The 13,955-nt window shown below is 40.1% G+C and overlaps 1 protein-coding gene across 2 annotated transcripts; it reads right to left on the bottom strand.

Moving 5' to 3' along the window:
* Positions 1 to 871: 871 nt before the first annotated feature.
* LOC115683434 (probable methionine--tRNA ligase) lies at positions 872 to 12,192 on the bottom strand. Of its 2 annotated transcripts, XM_056312409.1 has the most exons (17): positions 11,777 to 12,192; positions 11,305 to 11,449; positions 10,798 to 10,951; positions 10,544 to 10,699; positions 9,943 to 10,173; positions 9,627 to 9,770; positions 8,120 to 8,210; positions 7,851 to 7,957; positions 7,640 to 7,754; positions 7,383 to 7,501; positions 5,504 to 5,569; positions 5,273 to 5,401; positions 5,003 to 5,146; positions 4,738 to 4,855; positions 1,866 to 2,104; positions 1,644 to 1,745; positions 872 to 1,339 (listed from the first exon to the last, which is right to left on the bottom strand). In XM_056312409.1, the coding sequence occupies exons 1-17, from the start codon at positions 11,901 to 11,903 to the stop codon at positions 1,109 to 1,111; spliced, it is 2,418 nt and encodes an 805-aa protein (XP_056168384.1). In that variant the 5' UTR covers positions 11,904 to 12,192; the 3' UTR covers positions 872 to 1,108. The 2 variants fall into 2 exon arrangements, with proteins under 2 accessions (XP_056168384.1, XP_056168389.1); XM_056312414.1 differs by lacking the exon at positions 11,777 to 12,192 and having other exon boundaries at positions 10,798 to 10,979; positions 11,305 to 11,423.
* Positions 12,193 to 13,955: the final 1,763 nt, after the last annotated feature.

Below are 13,955 nucleotides of genomic sequence, written 5' to 3'. Positions count from 1 at the left end.
GATGGACTCGTCGAATTTAGTGGATTATGACGAGCTCGTCGAAATACCAAACATATGCGCAAAAAAGTAGTAGCCGAAACCGATGCGCATAATGCCTGTTCAGATTGTCCGAAACTATGTCGAGATGCACGACCCCATCGAACTCTTCTTCTGTCCGATCTCTCAATGTCGGCATCTACCCTTGCGATCAATTCTCTCCTTTAATAAGAAGATAACCCCCCAGCAATCCTGAGGATGAAAGTCAAATGGTGATCAAAAGTGATTGATTGAGGCATGCACGTGGAATCAATTCAGGGGGTGTGGCATCCCTCCCCTTATCGTGCGCTTGCGGCTTCATCAAGCTGGAGGAAACTGCCTCTCAAGCGATCCCTAATTGGACCAGCCATTTCTTGTGACACTGCACGCTAACAAGTACTCTATATTTTTGCAAGAATTTCCTACCAAGAAAGCATTTGAAAATGAATAGCCAGTGATTAGTGCGGACAAGTACATCTTCGACAGCGTCGGATGGCCTGATCATAAGACCCGGGGCCCAGCCCACTGATCAACTTCGCTTCAGAGTCTTCGTCCGGAATTGGGCAGCAAAATTACCTATCAGTTACCACCGCCGTTTGTACCATCTCTCCTTGCTCATAATCATAAACACCTTGTCCCCCCAATCTCATCTCCTCCAGCCTTCCCCATGAATAATGCTGCACGGCCTAGCAGCCGCACATGGGATACTGCCATGCCGGGCCAACCCGACCAGTGCCCTTTACAAACTCAAAAAGAGTCTCATTCCTTCCATGCTCGCGCACGCACGCGCTTGCTCGGCATGCACAGCCCAGGCGTGTGCTCGAAACAGAAAAAAAGAAAAAGATAATACCCACCCTCAGAGAGAGTCACGTTTCCTCTTGCTTAACTATCAAGTAAACATCCTTAGTAGAGTCAAAAAATCTGTTGGGGAGCTATTAGACCAATCTGTCATTTTACACCATTCCAAGGGCAGAAAAATCATTAGCCCAGACATTGGCAACACAGGTAAACCCATGATTTTAGTCTGCATATTGAAGAGGGGAAAAACCATGAGCCACTATATCTCCAAAATTTTTAAAGCCTACCAGACAATTTACCGAATCGAGCCATCCTGAATAGATGAAGCCTTGCAAACACCAGCTGATGTGGTGAATGGGATGTTCTTGAAGTGTGCTATTAGTCCTGAATCCGTGTGCAGATCTGGTTGCAGCGTCTCCCAAACCTTCTTCTTAGGGTTTAGGACATCGTCAGGCGCTCCTTCGAACCCGGGGAATGTAACTCTCTCTCCAACCTTAGCAGACTCAGGTGGTTCAATAAACTCAACCTGAAAAATCAAATGTCATAGTTTGGTTTATTCGTCCATTGACCATCCATAGTCAACCCATGTAGCACAACCATACTAAAAAGTCCTCGATTATTTCTTTGCAAGTGGACGACTATTGAAAATAGGCTACTTAATTAGGATTGCACAGAACTGTCATCTACAAAAGTAAGCAGCTGGAGAGACGCCAAGCCTCAATGTTTCATTGCAAAGGTTCACAAAGAGAATCAAAACCCATTCCTTTGAGGCCATAACAGGTGACTAATTTCTTGAGCAGGAAAATAAAAATGATTTCCAACAAACACACCTTAGTGTTCTCCTTGTTTGAAGCGCAAAGAACCATTGCCTGTGACTTGATACCACGCATGGTAGCTGGCTTCAGGTTGCACAGAACACAAACCTTCCGATTCTGCCACAGTAGATTCACCAATAATCCAGAAGTTAGCTAAAATGCTGATATCTATGCTGCAAAACAAGGTTGGCAATATAATGCTGTGGAAAATGAACATGGTTAGAAATGAGAAAAAACCTGCATTTCCTCCAGAGGGATATACTTGACGAGGCCACTAACTACTGTTCTATTTTGACCTTCGCCAACATCGATCTCTTCAACATACAATGAGTCAGCATCAGGATGCTTCTGAACTTTCGTTATGAGGCCCACACGGATATCTAGTCTGGTAATGGAAATCTCTGCTTCAGCGGCAGGAGCCTTGGATTTGGCACCAGCTGAAGATTTTGCTGGTTGTGACTTTTTTCCGCTTCCATCTATCACAGAAGAGGTTTCTTTATTAACATACAATGGATAATGTCAGACTGCTGTTCTAAATCTCACTGGAGACAGGACAGAAGCAGTACGTCTCTTATTTGAGTTATGGATCGATGAAATGATCCATCTCCACCATAACATGGCATAGTATTAAAAACTTGGCCACTAACTTGATCTTGTAAGCTGCACCATAGTATTATATCTAAATGCATGTTCATGACCTAATATGCTTCAAATTGGCCCGTTTCATTTTATTATCGTTATCTTCATTTGTCAGATGCTCTCTACATGACCTTTATCCTGGCTGGGTTGATCTTGAACATACTGGGGATTTTGGTGTAGATATGATGATTGCAGAATGAAGTATGTTTTCTTTCTACCATATCTAATTGCATGTCTAAATTATTTTTAATCATGATTTGTTAGTTCTTTTGTTCATGACACATCACAAGCCTTATACTTTTAAAGAAGATCACAATCTTACAAGCAATTTCACGAATAGTAAGTAGGTTAACAAAAGTCTAAAAATTAAGGGGAAGAGGGTGAGGGTTCACATCTTCGTTTGAGGGTATAAATTTGAAGATATATATATACTTATTTGACTAGTGAATTTACATTTATTATCTGCCGAGTCTACATCTTGCATAAAACCTACTATTCATGCAATGATGTGATTATTAAAATCAAAGGGTATCTTTTATTCGTAAATGTTGCTATCACATCCCTGAATTTACATTTACTATCTGCTGAGTCTACGTCTTGCAGAAAACCTGTTCATGCAATGATTTCATAATAAAAATAGAAGGAGCATCTTTTATTCGTAAATGTTGCTATCACGTCCCTTCTAAATAATGACTTATAAGTAGTACAATTCTAATAGATCCGAAAATAAGTAATGTATAGGTAAAACTTATAACTGTAAAAGATTACATCTGTGTGTGTGAGAGAAAAAGTTCATGAAACAACTTGTCCACACCGTTCCATCAGAATATACTATTACAGTTCATGTTGATGGTATGTATAATTTTTTGTGGAATTTTGTCTAGAAGATTAAGGTTGAAAATTGTCAAAGGTTTTGGTTTATGTAATGAAGTAATAAACTATGTAGACCTGTTAAACGGGTGGGTCGGGTCGGGTTTGGGTCGGGTCATAAATGGTCCGACCCAAATTGACCCATTAACCCGTTTATGACCCATTTATTCATAGTGTAAATATCTCGACCCATACCCGACCCGACCCGACCCAACCCATACCCGACCCAACCCATATTGCTAAAACACTTTTATATTTAACCTAATCTAGGAATACTTGTTTCTTATGATTTTTTTTTTAAAATTATACTGCTAAAACATTTTATGTAATACAAAGCTAGTGAAAAAATTTTATAATTTTTTTTAACATTGAGGTTCTGTTTGTTTTACGAAAAATGCGACATTTCTAGAAAATATTTTCCATAAAGTCATTATCCAAGAAAATAAAAAATATTAAATATTTTTTTATTTTTTAAATCGAATTTTTAATTATTTTTTATTTTTTTCTTTTTCCTTTATTTTTGGCCAACGCGTGGACGGCGAAGCTCGTTCTCGCCGATCTGGCGAGGCCGAGGCCTCGCCGGCCTCAGGCGAGGCTCTAGCCTTGCCGATCTGGAGACTCGAGCTCGCCGGCCTCAGGCGAGCTCAACCTCGCCGGATCTGGCAAGGTGGAGCCTCGCCAGAGGCCGGCGAAGCTCGAGCTAGCCAGCCTCGGGCGAGGTCGAGTTCGCCCGAGGCTGGCTAGCTCGAGCTTCGCCGGCCTCGAGCGAGGCTCCACCTTGCCAGATCCGGCGAGGTCGAGCTCGCCTGAGGCCGTCGAGCTCGTGTCTCACCAGATCGGCGAGGCTGGAGCCTCGCCGGGATCGGGCGAGCTCGAGGCTCGCCAGATCGGCGAGGCTCAAGCCTCGCTCGAGGCCGGCGAGCTCGAGCTTCGCCGGCCTCCGGCGAGGTCGTCCCGCCCTGGTGGCCGGTCGTCGTGGCCGACCACCGGCCGGAATAAAAAAAAAAGAAAAAGAAAGAAGAGAAAAGAAAAAAGAAAAGAAAAAGAGAAAAAATAAAAATAATTAAATTTCGATTTTTTTTAAACATCTTTATAAAGAGAGAGAGAGTGTGTGGATGGGTCTAGTGGGTGGGTTGGACATGGGTTCCAAACTCAACCCATTTAGACCATTTATCTTTAAGTTTTAAAATTTAAAACCCATTTAAGGTTGACTCTTTAAAATTAAAGTGACCCATATATGACCCATTTATTTTTAAATGGGTCATATATGGGTTTAAGACCCATTTTGACACCTCTAAAACTATGGACAGGAACTATAAGAGAACAACCAATTGAAGAACTCTGAAGAGTATATATCTTTTTATTGTTACATGCTTCCTTTTTATGCATGAAACGTTTTATGTGATTGAAGACATTATATTATTCTTCACACGGGTGAGGCAGAATTATCAATAGAAATGCTTTTTACATCCCATACTAAAATTCCATGGAAGGCATGCTGCGATTACCAAATAACCAGGACATTCTTTCTTTATCTATCATATTACCAATAAACAAAACACAAGTGAACCTAAGAAGAGAAAATGCAACTATGCTCCACCTGATACTTTAGTCTTTCGCAATTGCTCAGCCACCTTCTCAGCTTCAGCTGCTCTCACAATTCTATCTGCTTGACTTCCAGCAAACTTCTTCCGATAGAATTCCACTTCTTCATCTTTCTAGACAACATAAATTTTCAAATATTAAGCTTGACTGATTATTGATATCTCCAAAAGAATGAAATACTTGGAGTAATTAAGACAGGTTAGAATTTTTTCCATCTATTCTTATTTATCTTCATGAGTGTGTGAGGCTCAAACACGTACCAATTCCTTAAACAAAGGCTCTGGTGCCCCAATCTTGTGACCAGCAGGTATAATCTCCCAAGGTCTTTTAGCTCTCTCGATATCCCCATTTTCATCTCGAAGTGAAACTTGTGTTTCGGGAGGCAAATTTAGCTGCTTAAATACCTGAAGCACCAGCAGACAGAATGCAGAAACATCTTCAGTCTGAACCGACAAAACATGATTCCTCCCGCATGCAAAAAATCATCATCAAATCTATGGCTTGTCTAACTGTAAGGCGAACTTAGTTACCTCAATGGAAAATGAAGGCATGAAAGGTTCAAGTAAACATGCAAGGAGATGCACCAGGCCCACAGAAGTTTTCATCACAATAGAGCAAGACAGTTGGTCTTCTTTGTACAACTTCCAGAATTGGCTTGCCTGAAGATACAATGGTTCAACAAGTAAATGAGAGATCCTTTCCAAAAAAGGAAACATATAAATAGTACAATCACAAAGTATTTGGAACTTCTCCTGGCATACTTGCAGATACGCATTTCCCTCGCTTGAAATGCTCATTGCAGTCTTGAGTCCTTGCTTTAGTTTGACCTATACACATTGAAATTAAATGAGTAAATTTCCTCATAAGTTATTACATGCTGTGGTAGAAAAATGGGGAGCATGCTTTTGAGTATACATAATAAGCACAATTCTTGGCCACACAGAACAGATACAGGATGCTTTGTGATTTCAAGGATTCAATTATAACCCTGCTTGGAATGAGGATATAATGTTCCCTTCCACTGCTAATTGAAAAGTGAGCATTATATGCTCTGAATAAATCCCGTGGACATGTGGCAAACATTATGCTCACATTATGTAGTGATGCAATCCATAGTGAACACTACCCTAATATGTCCTGATTTTATACTATACCACCAATGTAGAACTATGCGGTCTTTGTGAAGAATGACCCTGTGGAGCATTCGATATGGCATAAAGGTATGTTGTACATTTTCTTATTGGCTACGATTTGCTACCGTACTGTTTTCATAAATATTTTATTACTTGTCTACTACCCAGTAAACGTGTCAAAATGGGTTATAGACCCATTTTTCAAGATCAAGTCGTATATGGGTGTTTAAATATATAAAGGGCCACGTCAAAATGGGTTTAAAAACTTAAAGTTCAAACACATTGGGTCTTAATGGGTTTGTAGAGAGCTCATTTTCGGCCCATTTAAAAACTAAGAAGGTTAGCTTCTTTCAGATCACTTCCTTTTCTTCGTCCTCCACTAAGCCCACCACCGTGGCATCCGATGCTGCTGTCACGTCTCCCCTGTTGTCTAATTTGGCCAGCCGTCGTCCGTCACCCATGTTGCATCAAGCCTCGATGTGGCCAGCAATCATGGTCACGCCCTCTATCAACGAAGATAGAGGGACTCCAGGTGGTCACGAGGCCACGACCACAGTGATTAGTGACGTTAGATCCGACATCGCGAGGGAGGGAGGGCATGGGGACTAGTTTTAAATGGCGGCCAATTAGGCTTTTGATCGGCTTAAATAATACCGCCTCAATTCTCTCCTTTACCTGTGCTTCTAAATCTATTTCACTTTGCATCTGTGGTGGACTTGGCACTTCTCTCTCACGTCGACACAGAGAGAGAGCACCTTGAAGTTGAACTATTGAGCCCAAAAGAAGGAGCATGTCATTTGAAGAGCCAATTTGTCCCAAGCCCCAATTAGAAGCCCAAAACAACCACCTGCTCTTTTCTGTTGTATCAATATGGCCAAAATTATCCAAATAAGAAAAAACCAATGTGGCCATCCAGGGTTGGGTTGGGTTCGGAATGTGTTACTGGATTGCTAAAGCCATGTTTGTTATGCGGAAAATAAATAATTTGGAAAACATTTCCTAAAACAGATTGCTTTTATCGCTTGAAATAATTAACCAACAAAAAATATTTTCATTATCGATAACAATTTATGTCTAAACAATTTTGTGAATGATAATTTTTTTTTTCGTTTATTCATTTTTATAAGCAATATAAGCAATTATTTTTAGGAAAATATATTTCAAATCATTCATTTTCTACATAATAAACGGTGCCTTAAACTACATAATATGGGTCAAATTTGAGTCAAACCCATTCTTGACCCACCTAAACCCAACCAGACTCACCCGTTTGCTAGCTCTACAACCGAATAAGGTGATCGATTACTTACTCAGCTAGTGATCTGTTTTCTATGTGGTGAGGCTAGCTTGTTTAGAATACTAGCAATTAGACAAGATCGCAAAATCAAATAGCATGGCAGAAGGTTGCTGAAATATGTATTTTGAATTTGATTATTGCATGAGACTAACTATTGCCTTCTTTGAGAGAATAAAGAGAAATAAATTGTGCATTTCCCCAAGGGAATACCTTTTCCATGGCCTCCACATATTGCTCTACCAACTTGCCAACTTTCTCAGCCAATTCTGTCGTCAGGGAATGTAAATCAGCACCTGGAGCATCGGGAATAACAGAACCATATCCTAGACCTGCAGTCAAAAAAAATATTTTAGAAAACTACCAGTTGATAGATAAGTGACATATCAGTTGCATTAAAAGTGACATATTCCATTTCTGAACCAAAAGAGGGATAAGATCTACAAACACTGCCAAAGCACCAAACTAACCTGAAGGCTTTGCGACAAAGCTCAACACCCGATTAACAAAGTTGCCCAAATTATTTAGCAACTCACTGTTCAGTTTTGCTTGCAAATCCGCCCAGGTAAACAATGTATCGGAAACCTAATTTGCAAATACAGATTAGGAATGTGAATGGAAATTCAGTATGCATTGGCATATGTAAAACAAGTTAAATTGATCATACACCTACAATATTACCTCTGGCCTATTAGTTAGCAAGTAATATCTCCATACTTCAACAGGAATATTTGTATCTTTAACATCATTGCCAAACACTCCAATCCCTTTACTCTTGGAAAACTTTCCTGCGGAAAAAAGAAATTTATGCTCAAGCTGATCTGAGATACTTACACGTGTACAGAAGTATTATATATGCTCGGAAAAACTCTCTTCATCTCATTTCTAATCAGATCATTATTAGCAGAATGATTGTTGGCATTTCCAGATGCAAGAATCATGAAATTTACCTGCTTCATAGTTCAAGTACTCTGTGACACTAATTGTCTTCATCAGGGTCCACTTTTCACCAGTTCCAAGAAGAGTAGCTGGAAAAATCACCTGAAACCAGAAAAATTTGCCTCTAAGTTTGAAATTGTGTGCCACACCTGCTAAAGAAAAGGTATTTACTTTACTTATGGAACTTGGTATCACAATAGTAATCCTCACTAGAACTAGTCAAATCTTCCTTTTATACAGCAGTATATTAGAATTTAGGCCTTCAAAAGAAGGGTGATATATTTTTTTTCGATCGGTACTCTTTGAATGTTGCATATCAGCTGGTAAAATCGAGTCAGTTTTGAGCTCATGAATTTCATGGATCACAAGAAATGAATCACGGAACACCATATGTTGAGTTCTCCTGGTTTGAAGCAGCCTCGAGTTTTTATTCAATATCTTCAAATTACAGGTGCAGAAATGTAAAGTATATTAAAAGTGATTTTCTATGTGCCACATGACAACTTCCTTCTTTGATGTTTAAGTGAATTTGATTAAAACCAAGAAGTAAACCAAAGAGGTGGAAAGAGAAATAAAAACCTAGACTCAACCTTGGGAAAATTCAGGGCTGGTCAAAGAGTTCCATTTAGGAATGATATTGGGACAATGGAAATGAGTCTAGAGCAAGAAGATTCAACGAGATCTTTAACTGAAATACTATACAAGGAATCTGATTGATTCGAAATATACCTAAATAGCTTTTTGTTGGTTTACCAATTATTGTTATTTCCCTTTTTTAATATCACCATACATTGAGATTATTTAAAGAAAAGAATGGACAGTTCAGCTGCTTAATTGATAAAATCCACGTTAATTTTTCGAAGGATTTCAGCATAAGGAAGAGCTGCTGATTGTTGTATTATAAAGCTGAAAAAAAAATCATGGACAACCACCATCGTGATTAAGTAATCAAAACGTGGGCCATAACATGAAGAAATAACAAGAGAATTCACATTGAGAACCAATAAAACACCTACTACAAAATGGACCTCATCTTGGATAACTAAGAGTAATATCGCTTTGAGTTAATGCCATACACACCAAAGCATAAGTTGAAAATTGAAACTCTCCAATGGAATATTCTATAGAATCGGTTGAAAATTGTTTAGACTAGAAATTTCTATCAATAACATGATAAGGTTTAACAAAAATTAGCAATTGTGGTTCTCGCATCCGAGCATCACAATTAAATTTAGCAACTGCTGCATGAATCATACAGGAAAAACATTCCACAAGGTGATTTAACACTGTAATATAAATCAAGATTTGCGTCGAAGTTAACGACAGGATGCGACTAATTTCAACATGAACAGGTTTAGGCAAATATCAGTAAGAAGAGGTAATAGCATTAGCCATCAGAGCAGAGATAGGAGATTCAAGATTGTCGATACAAAGAGAAGGAAGAAGGGGATCAACGCATAAATAAGACCTTTAAAGACTGTTGATGTAAAGAGACATTAGAAAAGTCTTGACACTTACAGTGTGAAATGGCACATTATCCTTGCCCATAAACTGAAACAACTCCACATTCTCAGGATTCTTCCACCACTGCTCCCATTCTGGTGTGTAACATGAAGTTATTGAGACGTACCCAATTGGTGCATCGAACCAAACATAGAATACCTTACTCATTGCATCAACAGACAAGCAAATGCACATGTCAAGATCATTCTTTTAAGGAATGAAGACTAGAAAGAAAACAGAACAAAAAAAATAATTTCTTTAACCCCGTAACGAGATTACTCATTATTTCAGTTGTAGATAGTTCAAATTATTTGAACAGATAACTTCCAACCTTGTCTTTAAACTTCTCATGGGGTACAGGAACTCCCCACTTCAGATCCCTTGTAATACATCGAGGTTTCAGTCCTTCTTTTAGCCATGCATGAGTTGTTTGAATGGCATTCTGGCTCCAAGATCCAGCTTCCGACATCTCATTAATATATTCCACCAATTTATCCTTCAGTAGAGGGAGCTCGAGGAACAAGTGATTTGTATCACGGATTCTCGGAGTTGTCTGACAAATCTGTAAACAAGCATTAAGCTAAATTGCACCTAAGAACAGGACAATATGTTAAAGTCACTTAAAGCATGCATGAGAAAGTGGTTGCTCCAGCATCTGTTTCTTTCATTCACTTCTCAGTAACATCAAAGATGCAAAACAGACATTCAGAGGAGCAAAAGAGAGAGGCTCTTATGACAATGGCTGATGTTATTATATATCGAAAACAAGTCCTAAATTTCTACATTCCAGCTAAACAATGATCTCATCTTGACTAGTGGTAATCTGCCTCGCAATCACAATTCATTAAAGTGCATAGCAGACGGCCTCTCGTGCAAGCATGACCTACACCAAATAAAATTAAAAATTAAAAACTAGTGAGAATGCATGGTACCTTACACCTAGGATCAATTAACTCAGTTGGATTCAAAAGCTTTCCACACTTCTCACATTGATCACCCCGTGCAGAATCATAGTTACAACCTGGGGTAGGACAGACACCCTCCACAAGCCGGTCAGCTAAGAATCTTGGGCATGTATCACAGTAAAGCTGTCACAACGAAACATTGTTCAATTAAAAAAATGTGAGCAACTTGTACAAATGAATCTGTAAAATGAACAAGTAAATAGGTTGCCAAACTTTCAAACCTGCTGCATTGTGTTCTCAGAAAGCCAATTGTTCTCAAACAATTTCTTGAAAATAGCTTGGCAAACTTCAGTCTGCTGTGGGGTTGACGTACGTCCAAACTTATCGAAGCTTATGTTGAACCAATCGTAGACTTGCTTATGCACCGCATGGTATCTGAAGCATGACAGGTGAGAAGATCGAACTGAAAATTTCATAAGAAATCAATTTTTATGATTATATGAAACAAAAATGAATGTAAACAAAACAATTTTCGCGTCAACAACGTTCCCACAGAGATGAATGCCGCGGCCCACTGCACAATTTTTCCAAGATAACACGGCTGTCAAAACCATGTGCACAACCAAGAACACAGAAAACCCGGAATGCCTTTAAAAGGACACACCCCATCTTTTTTTACCAAGGACATGTCCAATCAAGAAGAAGAAACTTTATTATGCTTTTCACGCATTTCTAAGCATTGTCCATTCTTTTGACGATGTAAAGAATTTATGAGAAATTATAATTACTTGTCACAAATCTGCTGCGGCGTGCACTTCTCCTCCATGGCTTTAGTCTCTGTTGCGGTCCCATACTCATCAGTCCCGCAAATATACACCGCGTTGTAGCCTCTAAGGCGGCAGTATCGAGCAAACACGTCCGCGCTCAACACACCTGCCCCGACAACGTAGATTCAATCAAATGCCAAACAGGATTCAGATTACAGCTTCTAAAGACAAAACACCCACACGCACATCTCTTTTCAGATACTTTCCCAATACACACGAAACTGAGAGACTACAATATTGAGCAAGGGGCGTGCGTAGAAAAGCAGAATACGAAGGTAATTGCCAATATCGAGGTAGACAGCGATAAAAACCAGAACAACGATAATCTGAGCGGCTCGATCAATCGGTTCAAGAACTCATCCACGTTCGCGACAGAAGAAGAACCACTGACAACAATCCGGCGCATGCGAAAAATCGAATCGACCAGACGTACATCCGATGATGTTGCCGAGGTGCGGAACGTTGTTGACGTAAGGCAGCGCGCTGGTGATCAGGATGTTCCTCTTGCCGGGGATCGGGAGCCTCGTCCCGCCACCGCCGCCGCCGCCGCTGCTTCCCATATTCTCTTCAGCGTACCCGCCGGAACCGAAGAAATGAAGCTCGAGGGTGTCGGGGGGGCGAGATCCTTCTCGTCCGGCGGAGCCGCCGTCTTCAGGAGGCCGGCGCGGTGCAGCGACTGACGGATTCTCGCCTCCGGCGAACGGGGAAGAAGCTGTCAAAAGTTTGCAGCTTGGAGCTGAAGGAAGGAGTCGTTAGGTTAATGCGTGCAGAGAAGAGAGAGAAAGGATTCTGAACTTGGGCTTCTTGGAGGTTGAGGCCGAATTGCGGGGACGTGCCCTTTTTATAAGGCGGCCGTTCTTTATTCTCGATTCTAAAATGGGTCGGTTCCTCGTTTGTGGAGCATAGGATATATGCTCACCCGGTGCTGGACCCACCCGGTCCGGTCCTGAAATCGGGAACCGAACCGGAAAGGCTAGTTCCCGGTCCGTGGGATCGAGGACCGGCTTACTTGCTTATGGACTCGCCTGGTATGGTCCGGTTCCCGAGTGGGGTCCAGAAATCGGTCGTATCTCTCTCTCTCTCCCTCTCTTTTCTGTTCCATATGAGATTGCAAGTGTTGTTGCATAATCTAAATTACTACACGAATGATGTTAATAGAGCATGATCGTGATAAACTAAAACATGATGATCACCTCCGCGAACAAAGCTAGAATGATCACCAAGAAGCTCATCTCCAGGAAGGAGGAGTCGAGCCGCGAGGGAGACGTGGGCTCTGCATGATTGAGACCAGGAGAAGTGAGAGTGAGCAGCGTGAGCGGTGAGCATGCGTGACTGAATCTAAGCAAGAAAAGAATGGAAATTAAGGTTTTGGAATTTTAAAATAATAAGAATTAAGAAAAAAAAATTAGTTTGGTCCAAGGGGGCCCACACTTGGAACCGGAAAACTGGACTGATATTCACCGGTTCAAAATTTTATGTATCGGGAGCTGCCTAATTTGATCCATTTTCAATTCGGTCCGATTCTTCTTTTTTTTAGGTGTATTGGTCCAATTCTTTTGCTCACCCCCAGTGCAATTATAAATTTGTTACTTGGTAAGGATTTAACCACCGCCGTGTATCTAAAGATAATATGAACCGAATATATGCAACACAGTGTGTAATAGCTGCCCTTTTATGCTTTATATGATAAAAATAATAATAATAAAAAACTAGAAAAGATACTCTCTGCTCTTGGCATTTCATCTTTATTCTTTAATTTTATTATTCACATTTCCTTAAATCCTATAAAACAAACATCCAAACACTTTGGAAAAGTATATCAGTTCTATCATCATCAAAACTCCCCCCACCAGGGATAGCTTTCTCAAATTTTCTTTATCAAAGATGTTATCAAAAAAAAGAGAGAGAGGGTATAATCTATCAAGTCAAGCATATTTCGAAAACTCCCATTATATATATGCACGAATATCTACTATTCTCTCCTTTTTTCTAAAGTTTTAATGTAATTAAATTGTGGGTCAAAAGCTATATGCTATAAAAGCTGTGTTTGGTTGTGCTTTTAGGAAAGCCTACCTTATATTAAAGCGGTTTCTCGAAATGCAAATTTTGTTTGATAAAGCATAATTTAAAATACATTGGGACCAATCTTGGTTCAAAGGGTGGTTGGAAAAACTGATTTGTAAATGACTTTCGCAATTTTTTTTTTAAATAAAGAACTAAATCCGTCGCCGGTGACGTCTAGTGAATGATTCATGCTGCCGCCGAGCTAGATCTAGCCATGGTGGCCATCACCTGAGGTCGCGCGACCTCGGGTAAGGCTCACCCGCCGCCAGATCAAACATTGCACAAGGTGGTTGGTGGGGAGGATATTTTCGAAATGCGCTTTAGTATTTTTGAAAATGCCAATACATTTTTTTCTTTTAACTTTGCCCTTGCTAAATTTTCGAAGCTCAACGGGCTTGGAGACTTTAGAAATGCAATAGATTTCCTCAAAACTCTCCAACAAAATTTGCCAAACGCCTTACTATTTGGCAAAGGCTAATGCAACGTCATACACAAAAAGTCACGAGTAAAAAAATTGGAGTTTTAAACATTTTTTTATTGCTAAAATC

This window comes from Syzygium oleosum, unplaced genomic scaffold (assembly GCF_021117445.2).
Source record: "Syzygium oleosum isolate NSW1041296 unplaced genomic scaffold, Sole_v2.1 Sole_v2.01, whole genome shotgun sequence".
Taxonomy (NCBI): Eukaryota; Viridiplantae; Streptophyta; class Magnoliopsida; order Myrtales; family Myrtaceae; genus Syzygium; species Syzygium oleosum.
Note: the sequence above shows the minus strand (reverse complement) of the source record. Positions and strands in the feature narration are given on the sequence as shown.